The sequence below is a fragment of the Glycine max genome, chromosome 7, assembly GCF_000004515.6.
Source record: "Glycine max cultivar Williams 82 chromosome 7, Glycine_max_v4.0, whole genome shotgun sequence".
NCBI classification, from domain to species: Eukaryota; Viridiplantae; Streptophyta; class Magnoliopsida; order Fabales; family Fabaceae; genus Glycine; species Glycine max.
The window spans coordinates 5,258,694-5,284,410 of NC_038243.2; the positions used below are offsets into that span (position 1 = coordinate 5,258,694).

General features: G+C 30.0%; 3 protein-coding genes across 4 annotated transcripts; 1 reads left to right on the forward strand and 2 right to left on the reverse strand.

The window, feature by feature from the left end:
* Window positions 1-1,387: 1,387 nt before the first annotated feature.
* On the reverse strand, window positions 1,388-9,860 carry LOC100803524 (cytochrome b561 and DOMON domain-containing protein At3g07570). Its single transcript, XM_041017291.1, has 6 exons — window positions 9,391-9,860; window positions 8,888-9,293; window positions 5,800-5,969; window positions 4,754-5,159; window positions 3,111-3,397; window positions 1,388-1,825 (listed from the first exon to the last, which is right to left on the reverse strand). The coding sequence occupies exons 1-6, from the start codon at window positions 9,562-9,564 to the stop codon at window positions 1,592-1,594; spliced, it is 1,677 nt and encodes a 558-aa protein (XP_040873225.1). The 5' UTR covers window positions 9,565-9,860; the 3' UTR covers window positions 1,388-1,591.
* Window positions 9,861-9,966: 106 nt separating this feature from the next.
* LOC100815624 (ribonuclease 2) lies at window positions 9,967-16,869 on the reverse strand. Of its 2 annotated transcripts, XM_041017292.1 has the most exons (10): window positions 16,778-16,869; window positions 16,434-16,664; window positions 16,051-16,079; window positions 15,751-15,824; window positions 15,267-15,368; window positions 15,149-15,152; window positions 14,761-14,852; window positions 12,376-12,537; window positions 11,799-11,906; window positions 9,967-10,359 (listed from the first exon to the last, which is right to left on the reverse strand). In XM_041017292.1, exons 2-10 carry the CDS (start codon window positions 16,634-16,636, stop codon window positions 10,321-10,323), a joined length of 813 nt encoding a protein of 270 aa, XP_040873226.1. In that variant the 5' UTR covers window positions 16,637-16,664; window positions 16,778-16,869; the 3' UTR covers window positions 9,967-10,320. The 2 variants fall into 2 exon arrangements, with proteins under 2 accessions (XP_040873226.1, XP_003528806.1); XM_003528758.5 differs by having other exon boundaries at window positions 16,434-16,841.
* Window positions 16,870-22,701: 5,832 nt separating this feature from the next.
* On the forward strand, window positions 22,702-24,377 carry LOC100500194 (uncharacterized). The gene is made up of 2 exons (XM_003528759.4): window positions 22,702-23,037; window positions 24,033-24,377. Exons 1-2 carry the CDS (start codon window positions 22,840-22,842, stop codon window positions 24,060-24,062), a joined length of 228 nt encoding a protein of 75 aa, XP_003528807.1. The 5' UTR covers window positions 22,702-22,839; the 3' UTR covers window positions 24,063-24,377.
* The last annotated feature ends 1,340 nt before the right edge of the window (window positions 24,378-25,717 follow it).

The following is a 25,717-nucleotide window of genomic DNA, read 5'->3' on the forward strand; positions in this document are numbered from 1 at the left end:
ATTAACCCAGCCAACTGCGTACGGTGTTAATTTCCAGCTACAAAAATTAATCAAATGATGTCATAATAATACAATTATCAATTATGAGTTAAAAGAAAGTTACTTGTTGGAACTACTACTGTGTTGTACAAAGCTACTAAGGGAAAATATTAAGAAGCACAAGTCAGAAAGAGACAAGGACGTGGCTTGAACTTCTGCTATATAAAATATGGGTTTGGACTTTTGTATATCATTGTTTAGTTTATATCATTTTAATTATCTTTGTGTAAAATAATGTCACTCATTCATCATTCTTGCACGGAATTAATAACTCTGCCGAAAACATGATGTATAAATGTTAAAAAAAAACACATGATGTATAAATAGAAGGTCAGTTAGCTTAAACTTATGAAATTAATCAAAGAATAATGTTATTACTTCTTATTAAGCCAAGAAATGAGTAAGAGTTCTTTGATGTAGCTAAGCCAAGAAATGAAACTGGAGCTAAAACCTAATACCAAGAAAAATGAACTTCTACAAGTTGAAGCTAACTTAGATTATGTTCTCTTACTCACGATGTTTTGTACTAGTTAGTATTTTGAGTTTAACTAAAAGTCACTTAAAATATAACTTTTGTTTCTTGTATAAATAAGATTGATTGTCATTTATGGCATGTTAAGCACTTCATTGGGCACATTTTTGCAGACCCATTGAGATAGAAAGCTCCACTTAGTTCCATTCTTTATCTTCTTCTTTCCTCTATGTATTTTGATGCTACTCATGGCTATCAGAAGCCAATTTCCTCCATTGTTAGGGTTAGGTGTAATCAAACTCATATTCATTGTATTGATGTTAGTATTTTATTTCTTTACTCAATGCTTGTTGCGAAATAACCAATTATGGCAAGTTTTTTGGATTTCGTTGTTGTTGAAAAATGCTTTCATAGTCTTGAATTAAAACAAAATATCTAATGAATTTTGTATCTAGAAATGAAACTTAATTCATTAGTTATCTTAAATCACTTGACTTAAATCTAGTTCTTTTATATTAAGTTTTTGAGGAATCCAGATTTAATAATTGAACTAAGACTTTTTTCAACTAAGGGATTAGGAAAAAAAAAGTATTTGTTGGCTAATTTTAGCATTAATTCACAACGAGTACATGTATTACACGTTCAAACAATTTAAAATTTGTTTTTATCGCTTTCTTGTAATATTCATTAGCATAAGTTAATATTTACATAAAAATTATTAATATTACACAAGTCTCTAACAAAACAATATTTAAACTTTTCATTTTATGACTTATATTATTTGGTATGCTTGTGAAAGAGATAACACAGCTACAAATATTAAATTCGGATCCTTGTACTTTTAACAATAGTCTATAATTCTATATATACTCTTGATTTTATATAATGCCATGGACTCATAGCAATTTGTTGAAGCTTCCCCTTTAAGGGGAAGAGGCATAATTAAAATATACGTCTAGCATAAAATTAATCACTACCAATCCTCTTCATACAAAAATAAGTTTAGATGGAACTGAAGAGCTTCCAAATAAAAAGCAGTGGTGAAACAAAACAAAATCTATGAAGGAAAGAATTTACTATTTAGTCGTCTCTACTGCACTGTTGAGTCTCAAAAGTAATTGCCATAGTGAGTAATACGGCAAGCACAATTCCATAACCGATATTCCATCCACTTCCCTCCTTACCTAATTTGATTCCGTAGAAAATGTTAGCTATGGCTAGTATGATCAAAATTCTCCCCAAGTTATGATGGTATAGATTCCAATACTTTCTCACTTTTGATTCCTTCTTCGGTCGACCAAGCAAAGCCATTATCTACAAAAGCAAACACACTAAAATAGTGAGTAGCCTAACTCTTATAGGTAGACATATTTGAAAGAGATATTTATCATTTAAATAAGGTCAATAGTTTGTTAACAAACTAAGTTACTCTCAATAAACTGCGCTAACATTTATTATATAGGAGTTAGTTTATTTCCATTCAAAATATTATACTCAAGAGGCAGGTGAAAAATAACTAGTAATTAGAGATTTAAGCTGAATAATAAAGAACTCTTAAAATATATGCTCAAATTTGTGTTTCCTTTTCAGTGATTTATGTTTTAATTTGCAGTCGTGGAAGAAGCGAAAAATAATGATGATGATGATTATACATTAAGCCTTTTTCTTGTTATGTCACCTGCTTACTTTTCAATTTTCATGTTGTTTTTTTGAGATCTACTTTTCATCATGTTTTTATTGGTCACTAAAGCGGACAGACACACAAATTAATATTATATAATATTAAATAATTAGTCCTTAAAGAAAATTTGAAAAGGATTATTTTAAAAAAAAAGGCTGGAATCATGAAAGGAAAAAGCATCCCAACTATATCAGTAACCAAATTTTAATCACTCTCAACCTGCCCCAAAATATTATTAATAGCAAAAGAGAGAAAATAAAAACATGGAAAGAGTATACCAAAACCCATATAAGGAACGAACAACAAAATAAATAAAAAGGATTAAATAAATGAAACAAAATAAAAATAAAAAGAATTAAATAAATGAAATTTTATAATAGACAAACATACATTAAAAAAAGTTAAGGGGAAGAAATCTGATAAGTATTTTCACTTTTTATAATTTATATTTATAGTCATACACATCAATTTGATACTTTAGGACCATCGGTTAATTTATTTCAAGATATTAGAAAAAAATAAATTTAATCCCTAGTTTTAACATTAATCTTAATAATATTTTTTTTTAAAAAAAGTTGAGAAATTTTAAAGATCAAAATTATATTCTTATTGTTAAGTATACTAAATCAAATAACTAATGGTACTAATATTCGAAGAGAAAAATGGTTTCTCTATTGAAAATGTAAAAAAAAAAATATAATTATTCAATCATAACAACTCATCATCATATATAGCAACTCATTCTCATATATGATAAGTTGATAAATTTGTTAGTTTTTAAAATAATTATCTTAAAATAATTTAAATATTAATATATAATTAAATGATAGTATAAAAAATTATATATACATATGCATTATAATTTAACAGGTTTTGAATAAAGTGCAAAATTGTTAAAATGTTAAAATAGATAAATACCTGGAGGCAGGCTAGAACGAAAATGATGATTCCAAGAACCTTGTGAAGACTAACGTCAGTATGAAGTTGATTATTCAAGACAAAACCACTAATTACACCAGTTACTCCCAGAACAAAACCCAAAGACTGAACTGAAGCGTGGAAATAAAACCAAAATGGATCCCATTCCTTGAAGTACCGAGCAACTATTGCTCCCATTATGATTAGGATGCCCCATCCAAAGATATTCAATATTCCATGGCTTCTTTTCAGGATCGTATATGAGTTTCCTGTTGTTGCACTTGAACCTGTTTCAAATAAAATCATAAATTATGGCATCCCTGATTATTCAAATGTGACTATACTCTCTATGAACTTTTAATTTTGAGAGCAAAAACAAAAAGCATTTTCCCAATTTACATGAAAAATCCACAAGGCAGCACAAAATGTTCACATCAAATATTTTTAGAAAAGAAAACAAATATTAAATAGAGAGATAATTTATGTAGCAATTCTTAAATCATCAATCAATTAAGAACATGACTATGATAAGATGATTTTTATTGACTACATGGTAGAGAATTTCTTATAATCACATAATTTTTTAATCTATAAAATTTATGACTAATACATAAGTTGACTTAAACGTACGTCCATATTAATTATTATAAAACATCTACTGCTATTAACACGTGTTATGCAAAAGAAACTAACGAGCCAAGTTTAGTGGATGGAACTAGAACATAAGGTTCCAAAGATAAAATAAAATAAAGAACTAGAACATGTGAGTTTGGTTTGGTAGAGGGTCGAGTCAGATTTACATTTCATCTAGATTATTCTTGCATGAGAAAAGAATGTCCTCTCAACAACCACAAACCAGCCAAGTATAGTTTTGAATGGGCCATGTATATTGGTCCAATCATTTGTCAAAATCAATTCAACCGAAAGGTCAACACTAGAATAATCCTCATTTGCCAAGTAGTTAGAAGTAGCATTTCTCCAATCTTGATGAAACCAGATTTGCAGTCATTTTTACACGTATTCACACAAGCAGCTCATTAATTTATAACTGTTGGATGAAGATAAAATGTTGCAATTTAGAATTTGTTTTAAGTTTGATTGACCAACTAGATAAAAAACGAGTCTCTGATCATTAGGTTCCAAACTGTTGAATGTAAATAATCTAGATCCATACTGAAAAAAGAGTACATGTTAAAATTTCTTCTCGTGAACGCATATGTTTCCTTCGCCAGAGATATTGAATTAACATTACTATATATATGACTTTAGTAATATTTTCGTGTCTAATTAATATCCAGTAAAAATATTATTAAAAGCCTTTCACAATATTAATAAAATGACAATAAATTATAAATAAATATTATTAATATATTTTTGTCATATTTTATTAAATATTATATATAATCTATGTTGCTAAATATCATAAAAAGATTTTAATAATATGACATATACATAATATCTAATTAAATGTTTAAAAACCATATTAATAACATATATTTATAATTTGATAATATTTTTTAAATATGTTACTAAAGATTTTTAACAACGTGTTTGAAAAAAAAATAGTTCACGTGTAATAATATAATTTACTCGCAAAAAAAGTGAATATTAAAACTAGTGCATGGCATCTTTTGATGACTAACCTGTTGCGTAATTCAACGTAATAGAGACTTTGTCTTGGTGCTGCGTTAATGAAAAAGTTGGTGCCGAAGGGAACACACCGTTAGGTCCAAAGGCATAAATCAACTTGGACAAAGGTTGGTTGGTTTGTAACTGGAATGCCATGTACAAACGTGAGGACTGTGATGTAATGAAGGTTGAGTTGGTGAGAACTTTTAGGTTGCCTCTATCTGGCACCACTTGGTTTGGTGTGAGACCTGTTAGATAGTACTGTTTCATGCCTCCACCTGCCCCATTTGATGAGATCCACCCCACAATGGCACTTGAACCCACCATGCCTCCATTGGGAGAGAACCCAATTGCTATGTACGAATTTGGGTTTGGTGCTGAAAGAATGAAGCTCCATATGTTTTGAGATGTCTGAGAATACTGCATACATATATAGCAGTTAATGCCATATATTATATATACGGTTTGTTGGTTATTTGATGCTAACTTATGATAGGTCACTAGTCACAGTTAAACTTTCGTTTAACTTAGAAAGTGTATAGCTGAGATGACAAAAGTAGCTCATAAACAGCTTATTGAAATTTGTAAACTTATTAATTTTGACTGAAAAGTTTATCAAAATAAACTAGTTCATTTCAGCTTCTTAAACAGCTACATCATTGTCAAGCTTATATGGATGTGATGAACTACAAGCGTTGTCCTAATAAGATTTATTTTATGGATAAACATTAGTTATTAGTTTGTTAATTTTTTTGTTAGTGGAAAGAACCTATGACTTCTTTCTTCCTTGTCCTAGTGGTGAGAATAGATGCATAAAAATATAGGTTTGATCGTCTCATTGTTATCATAGGTGAAAATAAAAAAATTGCCAAGCTTATGACTAGGTTTTGATGATTTGATAAGAATTTATTGAATAATAAGCATTTCACTAAACTGTTTATCCAAACACACTTGATCTTGAAATGGGATCCACAATCACAAGTAGAAGGACAATAATTTACTTTATACGATTATTTTGGATCAATTAAAACTGGTTATGTTCAAGGAATAATGCACTTACTCTAAGGATGTATCCTTGAGCATTCCAAACAGGAAGACAATTGAGATTGGTTGTGTCAAAGAGGAGAGGAACACTGAGGTTTAGATTGGAGCCGCAGGAGTCTGCTGATTGTGAAGTACTTCCGTTTAGTTGTGAAGAGTTTCCATCCCCTTGTGAACTTCCAATGTTGGCTGAAGCATGGAAACAAATAGTGAAGATGAGGAATGCTATAGATGCCTTCATTTCTCTCTATTGTTTATGCTTGTGTGTTTGAAAACGTATTCGTGAGATTGTTAAAGTAAGAAAGACGAATTGTGATTAATTATAGGAAATGGACAGATTGTTACAATTAAACAATAATTATGGCCTAATTATTCGATTAAGTAGATTAGGTGTAAGGAAGGCTAACTTAAACCATTAAGCATCCTTTTATTCATAATAATAAAAATTTCTAAATATGGTGAAAATAATTATAAAAATATGATATAGATCATCAAACTTTTCGGTCCTCAAAGATATTAAAGTGTTGTTAATTTAGGTTTAGAAATTCCACAATCTATGTTAGTGTTTCCCCTCTGATTTTCATCCAGACTAGTATCACTTTTAACATATACGGAAAATCTTAATGAAAATAAAAGTAATCTCTACCGAGATTTTCTTAAATTTGCTTCTTTTTTTTTATGGGAAGGGGGAGGTTATAATAACATTTTTCTGCAATAAAAAAAATAACATTTTTTCTAAATTGAAAAAAATACCCCTTTCATATGCAGTGATCCGTAGTATATATGTTAAATAAACGCGATGTTATTTTTTTTGTTTTGTTTTGATAGTCAAAACTCAAAAGTTATAAACGTGCAAACGTGGTATTTAATAGTAGTTTATTTCTGTATCTTCTCTTTCTATATATCTATCTTTTTAATTTATAACTTAGATCCCCCTAAAGTAGTCAACTCTTATAATAACTAATTATTTGGCTTGTTCTCTTGAAAAATTAAAATACTTCGGCTTGTTCTTTTGTTCTTTCTCTTGGGTCAGTATACTTTCCGTGTACCCAAAAGTTTAAAGTTTCTCCTAATAAATAATTTAAGTGTTTTAGTTCTAGAAAAAATATATTACATTCACTGCGTTTTACATATCTGTATCTGTATCATGCTCTTTTTTATACACCTGTGTATCATGTTCTAAACTAAAGATAAACAGAAAAAATAAGAGTGTTGATAGTGTAAATGCTGTCATCATCTAATAATAAATTGTGCTAATAATTCTGTTGATTTTTATAATAATTATTGTATAAATCATATTAATGTTGAAATTTATTATTAACAGTCTATAGAAATTAAATTCTTATTTCATCAAACCTGCATTAAAAGTGGCCAAAGATTATATCAATAACCAGGGTAATTTTGCGACAAGTATAACAGAATGATGATACGACCTTTTCAAATTAAACTACATGGTGATAATTGACTAAAGGAGATGTTATTATTAGCACCATCTAAAACTACTTCTAAATCCCCTAAAAAAACTTCTTCTAAATTAATGGAAGTAAGTATCCTATTTTAGCTGTTCTTTTTAAAAAAATGCTAACGATTGTTTTTAGATATTGGTTAAAGAAATGAAAGGAAAAAAGATTTTATTAAAATACCTAAAAATATATTTTCCTATAATTTTTAGATGTGTTCTTATAATTTCTAATAAAACATTTTTTCTTTTAATTCCTTAATGAATATTTAAGCAAAACCGTTTCTTTATACTATAAAGAAGGTTTATAACACAGGCTTGAGGAGCGAAAAAGGAATAATGGATCTCACTGAAATTTGATTAAAAAAAGAATCGGTTCAAGGATATTTGAAGTCTTAGGAAAAATTTACATTAGGATCCTTTAATAATATAAAATATGCATTTTAAAAAATTATTTGAATTTTTATAATTTAAATTAACCTATTAAATTATATAATTAAATATTTTTCAATTAATAAAATATTCTAATTATTTAATTTTTATTTTGAAAAAAGAGTCACTAAAATTATTGTAATAAAAATGGTTAATAATATGTTGAAAGATATTCATATATTATTTATGCACATATTGTTAGAAAAAAATTGAGACACGGTAAAAGTGGGCCCTAACCTAAGGCCTAAGCTCGAGTTGGCCCTGTTCCAGAATTAGATTGCTTCAAATGAACTCGATCCGGTTGTTATTCCACAATAATAATAACTTCCAAGTTAGAGAACATTACAAAAAAGTGTGAATCTAAGACTAAAGACTTTTGCTACCCAAAAAAAACAATTGTCGGTTGTTTTTTTCTCTCTCCCTCACTGTCTCGAAAAAACGACTCAATTTTCAAGAAAATGTGATGGTGTTGCTCACAACCAACATCATATTCATGTGTGTGAATTCCCATTATTTACTCATCTCTGCTTGTTGTTTTGGCTTTTTCTAGTAGTAACAGTAAAGTTTTTGATAAAACACCTCACCTACTCACTCTACTATGCTCAGCCAAAGAATTCTCTTGGTGAATGAATGAATGATGAATAGTATGCCGTCAAAATTCAACGTCAACCAAAGACATAATGACATATAATGACGCGTACTTCACTATTTGCCACTAATCATGTTTTTGTTTACCTTGCATTATAGAGAACTGAAAGCACAAAAAGAAAAACAGATATTGTGTTCTAGTTAACTTCAGCTATGTTTGGTTTTCAGTTAGAAGAAGGCTCTCAACACCCGTTCAAAAAGTAAAACTCTTCTTTTTAATTAGTCTCTAATGTAGTTTTGCTTTAAATTTGTCTTGAAAAAAATAACCTATTTTTACAAACTCAGTTTACAAAACAAAGTTCATTTAAACTTAAATTTGTAAACTTTAACTAAAAAAACATGCACTTCCTCGTCCAAGCAATATTTTTCGGATGTTGGTTTTAAAAAAAAACAAACCACAGCTTAGTTATTACCTAATGGTAATGAAAATAGTGATTATTCTTTCTTTTTAGGTTCATATACAATTAACTATCCAATAGACTGTCCTTCAGAAAATAAATAATTTATATAAAGAAAAGAATAACAACCTTTTACCATAGTATTTCGAAGCAGTCAAATTTATACTAACCTTCCGAGTAGTCTATTCTTGTGGACACCTTGTCTAGGTGTATTGTTAGTGCAAAGCTTGGCGGTGCAGGGAATAAACCAGTGGATCCAGTGGCAAATATCAGCGAGGACAAAGGTTCGGTGGTTTCTAACTGAAACACCATGAACAGACGAGAGGACTGTAAAGTGATGAAGGTTGAATTGTCTATAACCTGTAGGTTGCCCTTATCAGGAACCACCTGATTTGGTGTGACCCCACCAAGATAATATTGCTTTATCCCTCCACTGGCTCCTCTTGATGCCACCCACCCCACCATGGCACTTGAACCCACCATGCCGCCGCCAACCGAGAATCCCATAGCTATGTAAGAATTAGTGTCTGGGGTTGAGAGAATGAAGCTCCAAGTGTTTGCAGAAGTCTGAGCATACTGCAAAAGTGCAGAGTTATGCATAATCATTAGTATATATTATGATATTGGAATAAGGATATGTACATGTGATGAAATTCAAGCATGGTGCACTTACTCTGAGGATGAAACTTTGAGCATCCCATACAGAAAGGCAGTGAAGGTTTGTTGTATCAAAAGGGATTGAAACATTGAGGTTTAGATTGCTGGTGCACGAGTCTGCTTCTGGGCTTGCAAGGAAGAACGAACCAAGAAAAGTGAGTATGAAGAGAAATCTTGGAGATGGCTTCATTTGTCTCTATTATTATTATTGGTTTCGGTTTGTGTTAGTTTGGAAAGTGTTATAAGCATGAGTAAGTCCTACTGATCTTATTGAAACTGAACTTACTATTCTTACTGAAAGTGTTAAACGATGTAATGATTGTCATATTGTAATTAACATGGTGCAGGGCCATTCTCAATTATGATCACAAATTAGAAACGAAGATTGAAGTACATGAAAGATTAAAAAAAGAAAACTAAAAATGGTAAAGTGAATAACAAATATCAGGTTTTTGTTAATGACTCAAGTCCCCGTAGTGTCTGTGTATCACGCACCTAATAAGGAACAAGACGAACTCATGCTTGAACTTATACGTAATGCAAATTATGTACAGAAATGGGAGATGTGGGGCAAAGTATATATAAGATGATATTAAGGGAAAGTACATATATTCATAATTCCACATGATACAACAACATATTCCATTATACAGTTGTACATTCTTCCAATAATAAAGAAAATGATAAAACCCAGACTCCAAATACATGGCACCAGACTTGAGACAGCTCCCAACTCCCAAATAATACTTTCGACCATCACTTCATTTTTTCTGCCTAAACATTAGCAGGTCTAGATCCCAATCCAGATGTCCAGCTCGTCACTCTATTCATTTATCTCCAAATTGATAAATGGTACAACATCCTAGCAAATTTATTCATGCGGCTTTGTTCATTCGCAAGGTACAGAAATTTACAAATAGAAGTACAGTACCATAACCTTAAAGAGCTACATCATCATAGCCCCGACTTTGAAGTCCATTGTGCCCTACAAAAGCAGAGATAATTATCAAATTGATCAATCACAATGGATTCTTTTAATCGAATGTAATGATTTCACACAATTTTGGGCGAAATTCACTGGATAAAAAAATTATCATAAAAACTATTCTGTTCAAACAAAAGAGAAATTTCATCAACTAAGTAGAATACTTGACAATAGGCAGTAACGCAGACAGCCATCAAACAGCAGCAGATTACCAATTACAGACTACATACTGAAACCGAGACAAAAGCAACTCCTTCTTTTAAAGGAAATATCTGCTTTCTAATCACCTATAAGTAGATCTATTTTCCACTATGATTTTGAATTAGCGGTAAATTTATTTAGCAATTAAGTTAAACACCATCTTAGAATCCCAGGCATCTAAAAGATGCATGGATATTTAGGAATCTCCTCCCGTTAGACATATTGTTAGTCCCCTTACACCTGGGCATATCTGAAGCCCCTGTTGTTAGGTATACTTGGCAGTTTTAAAACATTCAACTTTGAATTTCAGGGATATATACCATACGTATCTTCCTCTAGTAAGCTTGAGCTAGTATTGACAAATTTGAGCAGTATTCAAACTAACCGCCATAATTGCTACTATTCCCACCAAAAAAAATTCAATTCTATTAGTTATTTTTCAACCAGGTGATCTACGTGAGAGGGTAAGGATTCTGGGGCAGTTGAAGGACACACAACTGTTTTAAAGTCATTTCTTTGCTCCCAAAACAGTTTCTTGCCTTCCCTGTTGTTTTATGTACAGGACTGCTTCAAGGGTGTTGCAATCTTGGATTTGGAAAGATGGGGAAGCCTTGGTTCATACTTAGTTCAACACACAACCACTTTTTGTGTTTTTTCTGTTGGTGTATTGAGCCTTATTTGGAGGATTTCTTATCACACCCCTAGGTGCACTCTTTTTTCTCTTCAATGAAATCTCTTCTGTCAGAAGGGGAAAAAAAACTGCTTTCTTTCTCGTACTACAATCTAGAATGTTGGTGGAAAAGTGACTTAAAGTGATAGCAAGTTTCTTGCTCAGATGTTCCAAAATAGCATAGGATCATATATATAAATCAAGTCACAATCAGCAGCCATATGTATAAATCAAGTCACAATCGGCATGTTGAAGTGTGCATGTTGATAATCAATCAAAAGGAAGAAACATCAATATAAACAAATCAATTTGCGTCCACCTGCCATAGCCAAGTGTAAACTTGATAGTTTAAATCAATTGACATAAAATTATCTGACCAATTCCATGCCTCAGGACAACCAGTTTCAGAGTTACCCACAAAGTTCAATAGAATTTTAACCAGTTTCCAAACATATGCTTCATTACAGTCACTAATATGTAACTTTTAGCAAACGAGTTTGGTGGTTAAGAGCAACTTTAACAACAACAGAGATATACCGGTATAAAGATGAAACAGTATTGAACTTACTGTCTTACTCACTGATACCGGCTCCGGCAAGCTAACATATTTGGGACAAGATTTTTTAGAAGTAACCATGTTGATTTTAATGTCAGATCCAAGAGCACAATCTCGTGGCTGCAAAACAACAGACAATGTTCTAGAATGATGATGGCCAAATTATTGTGTTTGAATATGATGCTGTACCATAAAATCATAGAATTAATATAAAATTTAGTACAAGGTCATGGGGATTCTCTCATAATGCGCGTGGGAGTTTGTTTACCGGTAGGGTATTTCTTCAATTTCTAAAAATAAACCAAATTCCCAAAGTATTCATAAATTTCAAGTTAAATTACATCTCAGTGATTTCACAACCATTACATATAGGTTATACGCAGCATCACTTCAAATTTTGACCAGAGTGTACAATAGTGATATCAATAGTTAAAAATAAATACCAGCTACCACAGACTGAATTAATTATCTTTTACCACATCAATTGATATCTAAATATGCCAATCTCCTACAGTAAATAAGACAAACATTTGCACATATTTTAGTTTCTTATGTCTAAATATATTACAGAGTAGAGCAGATTTCAAACCTGGAAGTCCTTATAAAAGCATAGGCGAAGTTCCTCAACAGAATCTTTCGAGCAAACTATTTGAGGAGATGCGTGAAAAGCATTCTCAATGGCAGAGATGATGCCTCCAAGGGGATACTTTTCAGTATTAGACGGAACATATCCAGCATCATTTAGAACGCTCTGGAAAAATGTTGAAAAACACATTAGTCAGGGTATGTCCCGATGTATATGCAGGCGAGTATCAGGTCTTAACAATCGAAGGTTTTACAAATAGAATTGGTAGTCAGTCTGAAAACAGAATAAGCCCTAAACCAATTCAGCATTTTTTCAACAGTTGAGAACCTGTGACCAAGAATTTTAAGTCTCCAATGGCAATAGATAAAATGGCAGGCCAAGTTGCAAACAAAGTTTTGGTACAATTTAGACTCCATGCATGTATTGGACCATACTACAGCAGCAAGCTGATTAGACTGGTTGAGCAGATAAGAAAAAAGAAAATGTAATAGATGCAGAACAAAGAGAAAAATGGTTTCATTCAGTAGAGCCAATCCATAAGAACTAGGCGGGAAGAAAAGAATAAAATGACTCCCAGGGTACTAAAACCCTGAACTCTCCTCACAAGACTTCCTACTCTAGAACTATTCCCTCTCCTGCCCTATTGCTCCCTATATATAGTGGTAACTGTGAAATCTGAGCTAAATTGATAGTCTTACTTAGCGCGCAACTCTCACTTAGCGGGCAGTTTCAGGCTTCGCGCGCAACTCTCATTTAGCACATGGTCTCGCTCAACGCGCATGTCAGGCTTAGCGCGAGAAGGCCCGCGAGGAAAAGCCCAGTGCGCACTTAGCACACAGATGCGTGTTCAATGCGAAGTCAGCGTGAAAAGTAAGTTACATCAAGCCTATAAAAGGAGTAGAAAGCAAAAGAAAAAGACACACCAAGTCTTAGAGCTCTCCAGTGAAGAAATCCAAAGCCTGAGCCTCTCCCCAAGGGAAACCCTCTTTCCTTAGCCATTCCCCTTTTTCTTATTACTAGTCATCCAACCCTTTCTTTCATTAGTCTCTGAAGTGTAAAGCCTCTATGAGAGGCTAAACCCCTCTATTGGAGCCTAGCAGCCAGTACCCTTGCAATGTAACTGTTCTTGTTATCTATTAATGCAATTTTAATTTCTATTGTTCCTTTTCTGCTTTTCATTGTTATTGTGTGGTTTGGTCATCCAAGCATATGTTTTTAGGGGTCATCCATGGTAATGTTTAAAGAACTGAAAAAGGGCATCTCAACATTGCATTGCTAGGATACAATGACTTTGTTGTGCCTCTGCATACATTTTTGTAGTATATGTTGTTTATGATCCCATCTTTGCAAAGGGATTTAGGAGAGAGAATACATCAGGGGAGAGCATATTAGTAGATGTGAGTGAAAATTGAGAAAGCATTTAATAGAGAAAAACAATAATATTGCATCAAGGGTAGTTAGGTATGCTAGACCCCAACATAATTGCATTCTGAACTCATCTTTTACATCTAAGCTATTATTTAATTTTCTTGTTATCTTTTTCTTTTGTCATTTTTCCCTCAAATTTCACACTTACAATCTCTTTCCTCTTCTACTTCTGGACTTGACACTCGGTCTTCCGTTTAATCTTTATTACTTGTGATAAAATTAATACACTTATCAATCTGTTAACATATAGCCACGGCCCAACTATCTCTTTCACTTGCAATTTTCCCCTTTCTTTCTTAATAATATAAACTCTTTTAACTGCAGGTCAGCTATCACGGGCAACCCTTCAGTTCCCTTATAAACTTCCACTATCAAGCATGTTCTCAAATGCATCAAGGCCAATGGGACCACTAGTTGACTAATTCACTAATCAACAGACAAATTTTATCAACTGGAGGGAGGATACTTGTTAACTAATTCATTAATCAACACACAAATGTTATCAATAGAAGGGGGAACCATGGTCCATGGGTTGACTAACTCATTAATCAGTATACAAATTTTATTAGTTTCTTTGAGTGATGGAGGGGGCAAGATAAAACAACAACAACAACAACAACGCCTTATCCCACTAGGTGGGGTCGGCTACATGGATCAACTTTCGCCATAATGTTCTATCAAGTACCATACTTCTATCCAAATCATTAAGTTCGAGATCCTTTTTGATAACCTCTCTAAAAGTAAAAAATAATTTCATGGAATGACCTTTAATTTTCTAACTACTACTATTCAGTAAAGCAAGTTAGACGTTTTATCTGTGAGGAAAAAATGAGAATGAGCAATGGACCAAAAAAAAGTAGAAATTTACCATTTATTAACCTATCAATGTATTTAGATCATTATTTCGTATGAGCTCATTATCTACAGAAACCACAAAAAATTTATACTCTACAAACTTACCGTAACATTATATTTGAAATAGAGATTCAGAACTGCCACAAAATAATCATATTCATTTCGAAACACAGGATAAGAGCATGTGCCATGTTTCTCTGCAAGTGAAATTGCAATATCAGAAAATTGGAATAATTAGTACAAGAAAACATATCATTTTGCCTCAAACAAAGTAGAAAAGAAAATAAATGTGCCAGTAGAGAAGTTCTGTAACTACTAATAATGATATATTTGAAATTTTGAACATTTCTTTTGTAACAATTTAATACTGAATAGAACCAACTCTATCCACAAGTAGCAGATTTTAAAAAAACTGTTCAACTATTACTCAAGAAAAACAATGAATATACTCAATAAATTATGTGAGCAAGCAAAAGCTACAAAAGATTATTACCCCACTGCCAATGCAAGCCAGACGTGATTTCCCCAGAAGCACAATTGAAAAAAGAAAAATTAGATTCCATAATAATAATTTAAGGTTGAATAAGAAACTAATTAATTCCAACAACTACCTCATGAGCCCAAAATGTTCCTTTCCCACCATGGCATAATGATGGCTTGCTACAGCTCAATGATGGCCAATATTGCTCTAAACTATTAGTCAATGTCAATATCTACACGGAAGATGAAACAACAGTGGAAATGGAAAGTTAATGCAATAAAGTTAATAGAAAACACCAAGTTCTAATGGTATCTAAAAGACTAAAAGTAACACTAATACAACCAAATTACAAACGATTAACCACAGAAAAGGTTTAAAATATTGCAGTTTCAAAAGCCAAAAAACAAAAAAAGGTCTTGGCTTTCTTTAACCAATAGTTAATATTTTCTCATTAATTACCTAGTAAAACTAAAAGGAATAGCTAGAACTTTCCAGTATAACTCTGAAAGGTAATTCAATTTCATTCTTTGCCAAATTTCTATCACTCAAAGCATGAAATCAGCAAATGTCATTTGTCATCAAATGACTTGAAAATTAAGGTTGGGGGAATATACCTCTTTTGGATCGAAACTAGATCCAGAGCAACAGGACGGCCAGGTTCCATCATTATAGTCAGGCCAGAGTCCATCTAACATACATGTAGATATAACCTGTTATTTTTTGCAGGAATCACTATACTCAACACTCCACAAATGAGGAATTAATTCAGAAGTCAGAACAAAGTCAATGCAAGTAGTGAAATTCAAGATGAACAAGCAATAAGTATTCCATGAGGTCTAAATTTAGAACAAGAAGAAGAAGAAGAAGCAATAAGTGTTCCACGACGACAACGCGTGTTGAAACTTCATACTCACGTATGGTGAACACTGTTGGAAAATTGGAGCTGCAATCAAAAAAATAAACATGTCAGCCTCTCATCAAGTGGTTCACATAAGTAGCATAATAAAAAAGATAAAACCTTAGATTCAGTTCCTTAGGTACTTTTGGTATTGCTCTCCAATCAGAAATAGAGTTTCACCCAAGGTTAGCATTAAAGATCAACATAGATTACCCAAGTAAAACTCCGACTCTGATTAGATAACAGCACCAAAAAGCAGTTACAGAACTTTAACTAAGTTTTGTCCTAATAAAACTCCATTTCACATGTTAATAGTTACTAGCAACATCATCAACAGCAAAAATGAGAGACTCCAAAATCGATTAAATGTGCACAATACAAAGCAGATTACTGTATTACCCTCTGCAGCAACCGTTGGTGGGGCAGCAACTGCGGGTGCGTTTGCAGTAAGTACCGGGCCATTGCAACGCGAAAGCGAAATAGTCAAACTCTCGTTGACCGTGGAACGACGAGGCGACCGTCGTGGCGCGTGTTGGAGACGTTGTTGCCGCCGCTAGCAACACGAGAAAAGGCAGCACCAGCCACAAAGTCAAAGGAGGCATTGTTGGTTTCCGATGGCGATTTTTGTGTCTGCGAAGGCAATAAATAGAAGAAAGGGAGTTAGTTGGACATGTGCATTTTAAAATAATTGCACCAATCTCGAGTTTCGCACGGAACTCCAATCGTGATCTCTGTTGGCATACCAATTAATGCAGGGCATATGCTAAAACATATTCAAGAATCAAGACTCACGCAAAATATCTTCTTATCAAATCATAATAAAATAAGTGTCTACAAATATTATGAAAAATTAACTATAGTAGTAATGAATATAATAAATGTATCATTATTATTATTCTAATTTATATGACAAAAAAATTATTAAATATGTAATAACATGTTTAATAACAAATATATTTATATTTCATATAATGTTATTTTTAATTACTTTGATAATAAATTTTGGTCTAGTTTCTCATATGTATAATAGAATTTGGACCTCCTTTTAAATTATAGGAAAAGGATAAATGGACACTAAAAATATTACTATTAGACAAGTGGTGCAAGAAAGAAAAATAAATATAAGTATTACAGGATTTATGATATGATAGAAAGAGAGATATATAAATAAGAATAATATATTTTCAATTGTTCACAAGACATAATTTTAACTATTGAATAAAGTAATTTCAATTCAACCTCAATCAAAGTAACTTTACCTCAACCTTAACTAATGAATCTTTAACTCGGTCTCGATCAAGACATTTGAAATTTGGTCACAATTAAAGGATTTTTAACTCAACCATAACTATATTATTTTTACTTTGACCTTGGCTAGAGAATCATCACCTCATCATCATCTTCAACTCAACCTTAATTGAAGCATCATTGGCTTGACTTAGGCTAGGACATCTTTTGCTCAAACTTACTTAGAGTATCTTTAATCAATTGGTTTAGAACATATTTGGTTTTACTTTGATTGGAGACATCTTTTAGTCAACCTTAGTTCAGAAATCTTTTGATTAGTCTAGGTTGAGATTTCTTTAGCCCGCATCTTTCAGTCGATATCAATTGATATATCTTTCAATCAACCTCTCAAAAAATATTTAATTGATCTCGACTAAGATATATTCAGTTCAACCTTTATATTTTTATTTCTTTTGTTTTTTTTATAAAATCATCACATAATTTATACTTATTTATAAATAATGTACTTGATTAAACATATTTTTAAATAACTGTTTGAGCTAAGTTATATAAATAATATTATTAAATTGTGTAAATTTATTTATGATAGTATATATTTGAAATGTTATATTATCATTAGTTATATACTCCTTCTCCCCCTCTCGTTAAATATAAGAAATTGTTTTGAAATGTCTTTGTTTTGTTTTATAAAATTCTTTTTCAACTTTTTATTACTGCAGTCTAATAACAGGTGTCATGGGTATCAAGTTTATCATTCATAAATTTTATATTATTATAATATTTTTTAATTATTTTTAGTTTTTTGAAAATATTTGTTAGTAAATATACATATCGATGTGTATAAATATTGATCCAATTTTTAATAATTTTATAATAATATATCTTATATAATTTTAATTTATAAAATGAGGATCTTCGAAAATATTAGATTATTTTTACCAAAATAGCCTTAGTTATTTCGATCCATAAAAATACTACTATTACTATCAAAGAATTGTTTCTATCTTTTTCTTAAAAGGATCAAAGAATTAAAGATTTTAATTTTAAAACTTAAAACTCTACTATTATTCCTATCTCTCCATGCATTAATTATTTAGGTAAAAAAAATTCCTCATAATTCAGGTGAAAAGTAATTAACTAGAAAAAAAAACAAACTAGATAAATTTAAGAATAATTTAAAAAATATTATAATTCTAAATAAATTTAATGTTACAGACTATATGTCTAATTAGTTATAAACATTTTATATCTAGATAAATAACTTTCCCAGAAAAAAAAAACAAACTAGATAAATAACTAGCGATATGAGGAATAATAACTTATATAGTAAGACTGTATTATTTTTTATGTAATTATTCATTCAATTTGAGGGACATGTTTTTTTCCCTAAAATTTAAATTTAATTTTTGTAGTCTCAGAATTCTAAAAAGTTTTAAATATGTTTTCGGTACTTTAAAGTTAGAGTTTTTTTTAGTCCTTCCTTGCAGACCTTTTGGGATTTGAATGCATAATTTGTAGTGATTTTTTTACTGCATTTCACAAAGTGTTTGACAAATTTGAGACTGAAAAAAGCATTTTACAAATTTGAGAGACTAAAAAATGTAAGTTTTAATTTGAGGTATTAAAAATGAAAGATCCCCCAAATTTTGAGGGAGGAAAAATATATTTAAAAGGATTTTTTAGGCTTAAAAATAAAAAATTACAATAATGAGTCTTTACTATTTATTTAAAACTTTTTTTTTAAATTTTAATTTAGAAATAGTTTTTAAGTAGAAAAAAAGGTTGGACATAATAAGAAATCATTTGCCTCGCTTTAATTTTTGCGCTTCTTCTCTATTATTAAGCGTGTTTGATTTCTCATACCTCAAATAAACATTCAACATGAATTTATCAAGCACATAGCATTGATGCTCAAGAAAAACATAAACATTATAACATGTTTACACTTATAAATGAGCATGTGCAAACAAAAATAGAACAAAATCATTTAGTTATATTTAGGTGTCAATGGGAAGAATTTTAAAGTACTTTTACTTTCAAAGTAATCATTTTCTCTTTTTCTTTATTTTATGTCTTGAAATTCAATGATGTATATTCTAATTATCAAAAATATGTTCTTCATTTTTCATCCAAACATAATATTAGAGTCTTAAAAAAAGTCGTGTTACAAAAAATGATTCAATAAGGACTAGATTAAATGAATGTGAGTATATTTTTACGTGCTATGGGTGAAAATTAATATGAAATGAAGATGCAATTCAACAAGTTTGTTCACACCAAGTTAATATATATTTACATTCATTTAAAGTCATTTATGCTCAGGGGTAATTAAAAGCTTTTACACGACAAAATATCCAAGGGACATTCTCCAATAAGGTAACATTTGTTGATCAAAAACTAAAAGGGAAAAATCTTTTTCTTCACAATCCAAACAACTCTAAAGAAGAAGGAGGGAAACATAATCAAAATTGAAGAAAATGGTAACCATACAAAGGAAGAATAAATTAGCATATGATTATACACTAACCAGTTGGTTCACCTTATCCTTGTTAATATGCGTAGCCTGTCTATTATTACCAACTAGGAAATGGGAGCCTAAATGGATTTGAGACCCACCAAACATGTTTGAATTGTTATCAAATGATGAGATTCGCTCTAATCTTTGCATTAGAATTTTAAATGCTTTGTCTAACGCCATTTCCCTGCTCACTTCCTCTGCAAGCTCTCGTTGTTGTGTCAATCCCATCTCGCGGACAATTATTTATTTCTTGATCTCTTTTTCCTTCAGCATTGTTCGACACTACCATTGGAAAGAGAGTAGTGAATAAAATGAACTCATGTAACAAAACTTTTGATTTTTTTAAACTAAAAAGATGGGTATATATCTTGAAAGGAACATGAAGAAGCAAGCATTACCTCATATTGGACATCTAGAAATGTAAGTGGCAACAGAAAGAGGGTGCAACAATGACAATGTTGTTCCCTCCATGACAAAGTTTGGAATGTGAAACAAAGGGAAAGACGTTAAGAAAGAAAATCAAGTACCTATAAAATCAGAGATAATGTGGGTGTGCAGTGTGTTGAGTTTGAATGAAAGATTAAATAATGTTTGTATGCAATTTTAATTTCAATTTTAATTTTCACACTATTTTGATAAAGTTTGACTAAAAAATCATTTATTATAAATAATTATTTAATATGGTGAAAGTTTTACTATGTCAACATATTATCAAAGGAAGATGAGACATTTAAAATTAGTCAACGTATTTTATTAGAAAGACATAAATTGATTAGTTTTATAATGTTGAAAAGCATCTATTGAAATAAAAATAAGAATGTATTGGTAAAATATTAAATATAATGTTTTTAATGAAAAAATTAGTTTTATTCTTTGACTATTGTTTTTAAAGATATTAATAAACAAAATCATTAATAAAGTTTAAATATATAGTAAAGAGAAAAGTAAAATTAAAAAGTGAGACTTTATTCATCATTTGATTGAATTAAAGTAATTTTAAATATAATTTGCTTAAATTTAATTTGGATATATCTTTAATTTTTTTGTCTACACACTTTTTTACATTAAATAATTTAAATTTAAAAATAATTTATCATTTAAAAATCATAAAATCTATTCAAATTTTTTTACTTATTTTTTTATTTTCTAATTAAATATAAAGGTGATAAAATTATTTTACTTTTTTTAATGGTTGTCCATTTAATTTTTCATTCTATGGTTGTATGCAATTTCACTTTCCTTTTTCCATTGACCAATTTCAAATGTCTTATTTAAGAATTGTTAATATGTAAAACACACACACAAAATGAAGCATAAATAAGTTGAAAAAAAATATTACATTACAATATATAATATTTAAAATATTACACATTTTCAATATTACATAATGCATTACAATATTTCAAATATAAGTGTAAATACTTTTATTAGTATTATAATATTTTAAATATGACAACAATCAAGGTGAGACAATTTCTATAAAAGATTAAATATAAATGTTTGAAGACTTTTTAATGATTGAAGTTAATTAGTGCTAAATAGTTTAATGTTGAATATAAAATACATTAATTAATGCAATAGTGAAGACTTTTCGAAGAATCATTTAATTTAATAATAAATTGTAGATTGTTAAAAAGTCTTCCATTTAACCAACACATTCAGTAATTGTTGAAAATAAATTGTACTGTACTAATTACAATAATAAAGTCTTTTCAATGACTAATTAAACAATAAAATTTAGATTAGGAAAGAGTCTTCAAAACATACTAATTTTGTTTATATTTTATTTTAAACAATAAACATATAATAAATGTTGTTTTTATTTTAAATTTTTTATTTTAAACAATAAAAATATTTATAATTATATTCTTTTAAACAATAAAATGAGGATCTTTTATTTTTATTTTTTATTTTAAACAAGAATTATTTTCTTAAACGATACACTTAAAGAATATTTATTTTATTTTATTTTAAACAATTAAAATATTTTTTTATTAGTCACCTAATATTATTTTTTATAAAAATTAAAATTCATAATTATAATAAATGAATCCACATATTCAAATTTTTTTATTTATAAAATATTATTTCACCTTGATATATTGCTTAATGTTTAAGCGTTTAAAGTACCATTGGCGTTGGCACCAAATCTTGAATTCTACACTTGTTGTCACTGTTGTATATATATAAAGAAGTTTTAAGCATGTAATATTTATAGAGTATACACATTTAATAAATTAATAAAGTGGATAACTCATAATTATAAAAAGCTATCATAAAATTAATATAGCTAGTATTTTTACTTGTGAGTTACATAGAAGAAATATCTATTTTTATAGAATTAAAATTTATAATAAATAAATATTTATAGGTATAAGTTATATTATAATTAAAAATTATAATTTATATATAATTGTCAGCCGTGATAGTTTTAAAATAAAAATTCTAAAAATTAAAAATTAAAAATCAAATTTAATCACTAAAAATAAAAAATTACCAATTTATCATAAGAATAACTAAACAAATATTTTTTAAATTTAAGGACTAAAAAAATTAATTTAAATTTTCAAAACTAATAAAACCAAGATTTAAAAGATTAAAATAGTAATTAAACCTTTTTAAAAATCACTCTTTTTAATCTTTCCATGATAAATAGGCAATTTGAGATAGTTTATCGGAATTTGATTTTTAATTTTTTATTACTAGAATTTTTTATTTTAAAACGATCAAAAAAATTTAATTTATTAAAGGAAACACTAAAAAAATATAATTTTCAAAAATTAGAAACTAAAAACAAAAAATATAAATTTTTTTTTTACAAAAACAAATTTAAATTTCAAGAATTAAAAAAAACATAACCCCGAGTATAAAACTAAAACAGTAACCTAAAAAAAATGATCGGTGAATGTTTTTTTCTTTCTTTCTTTCTTTTCAAGACTAAAAGTGGGGGTTAATTTTACTTGTTCCCTCTTTCTCCATTACACAGACTTAGAGTTCGTGGTGGTGACTCTGATTTGAGAAGAAGAAGAAGAAGAAAGGATGTTGCGAAGTCGATTCTTATGGTTCACGTTCGGATTCGCATCCACATACGCTGTGCTTTCCCAAGTTGTTTTGAAGGACCTCATGCTTGAGCGTCACGCGCTCACTTCTCACATGGAACGCGATTTTCGCATTCTCGAAGCCAGACTCTCCAACATCGAAGAATCCTCTTCTTCTGTTCCGCTCCCGATCGATCAGGTAATCGTAATTGCACGCTGTTCTATTATTCTTATGAAGAAATTTCGCATTTTAGGGTTTGCAATTCGTGGTTGATGCATAATCATATTCATGGTGGAAACAATTTGCATATTTATAAGATTCTGCGTATTTAGTGTATGTTTGGATGGACGTTTTTATTTTGAATGGAATTGATTTTGGTTAAAATTAATTTTGAAGTGATTTGGTTTATGTTTGGATGTTTTATTATAAAATCAAGTTAGGAGTAAAATTCAGTATCGAATTTTGGATCCAACGCAAAAGCTACTAAAAGTTGTTTCAACTCATAATCAATTATGAATTTTTCTCTAACGGGAAATCAAACATGGGAAAATATATCCAAAATCAATTTTGGACTCGGAATCAATTCCCCAATGCCAATCCAAACGCGCACTTAAACCAATCAATTGACTTGTATTCGTAACTAGACTGACTGGTTGCATCTGTTTGTGAGGTTGTGGATTTTGTGTGTCCAATGAAATTTAATTCAGTACTATTTTGTTATGCATATGGTGAAAAGATTATTGTATCTTTCTTCGGTTAAAATCAACTTATGCACCTCACATTTAGTTTTTTGAACAAGTCAAATGAAAGAATTTCTATAAAAGTTAAGTTAGAGAACCCTATTACACATGAGCTTTAGCTACATTGTTTTCAATCCCATAATTTCTTTTATCCTTCAATATTACGATGGATACTTGAACTTCTGTCTGTGCAAATATAGAATCTAGATCTAGATATAAAACAATTGAAAGAAGCCAGAACTAGATTTTATCTAGAGAAAGGTGCATACTAAGTTGATATCTGTTCTTTCCATCTAGACTCAGCCATGTTTTCTGCAGCTGGTAATTTGAGGAGAGGGAGAGAGAGAGAGAGATTTTTCAGTTGCAAATAGTTTTTATTCTTAAACTGATGTTCATGATTGCTCAGATATAATTGTAAAGTGCGTATTGAAAAAGTTTAATTCTCTTTGGCAGGTCGAAGGTGTTTCTGGTCCAGCGAAATGATTTCTACTAGGTTCTATGGGATTTATGCTTGATTCAAAAGGTTTGTAGAGGAAATGACCATAATAAAACAGACGATGAGGCAACGTTAAAATTCTTACCTATTTTTTTTTTTTCACCTGGGAGATTAACCAATTGTGAGGAAAAAATGAAAAATCAAATTGGAGTTTACTGTCATGTTATTAAATATCATGCTTTTGTTGTACAGCTCCAGGAGCTTGAACTTTTAACTCTGTTTTATTATTGTTAGCAACTTTTGATGAAATCTGATCCACCTACAATGAAAAATGAAGGGACCAATCCTTTGGGTTCTGACAACTGCAGGGTGGTGCAATTGTTCTGAAATCTGTGGTTAAAATTTCATGCAGTTTGTTTTAATCAGTAGAGAACCTGGATCCATGACTACACTAGAATCAACAATATAAATGATTTATTATAAATCTTAAGTATTTGTTTTTATAAAATTTAATTATAATATGTGATCAAAGTATCAATTCACTATGTGCTCAATGGAATTTAATTCAGTACTATTTTGTTATGTATCTGGTGAATCACTCGTGCATCTTTGATTCGTAGTATGCATCGTGAGCTTTGCCTACATTCTTTTCAATCCACCAATCCATTATTTTTTTTTAAAAAAGTGGATAAATATGGTAGCCGGAGAAAGCAGTTTGGTACAGTTATTGTTTGGGCAAATAACTTACGATTTTGGTCACACCGAGAGAGAGCTTCATTGAATTGAAACTCAATTTAACCAATTTGGTTTAAAAAAATTAAAATCCTTAAGTTTTCCATAGTATTATAGAATTCCTCTTATTTTTTAATTTTTTTCGGTATCATAGTTAATACTTGAACTTCTGTCGATGCTAATCTACAATTTAAATCTAATTATCATACACTTGAAAGACACCGAAATTTAGATAAATATTTACATATTTGACTTCACATTAAAGATTTAGTTTTGCATCCATAATTAATTTTAAGTTAAAAGAATTATATGCAATTATTGTGTTGGATAAAAAAAATATGCTAAGTTTTACTAGTAATTTGCTTTAAAAATATAAATGTTAAAATATAAATCACACATTTGCATTACTTCAAAATCAATTTTAATCTAAATTTTGTAATCAATCATCCAAACACACACTAAGTTTATATTTGTTCTTTACATCTAAACTCAGCCGTATTTTGTGCTAGTAATATGAGTAGAGAGAGATTTCCCTGTTGCAATTAGTTTTAATTTTTTTGATGATGTTTCATGACTGCTCAGATTTAACTGCAAGTGTGTGTTGAAAAAGCTTTTGTTCTCTTTGGTATAACCAATTGTGAGGAAAAATTTAAAAGAACTAAGTGAAGGCTTTTTTCTTCTTCTTTTGATTTGCACAGTTCCATGAGCTTGAACTCTTAACACTCTTATACTATTATTAGCAAATTTTAATGAAATTTGATTCAGCTTACACTGAAAAATGAAGGGACCAATATCCTCTGGGGTGGTGCAGTTATTGATCTGATGATTTCTCTTTGTTACTTTATACTTATAATTCTGCTTTTAGTAGAAAAACGTTTTTTGTGGTTAAAATTTCGTGGAGTTTGTTAACTGCAGAGAACATGGGGTTCGGCTTTGGACTTGCCTATTTTCCATAGGATCGTGTCCAGCG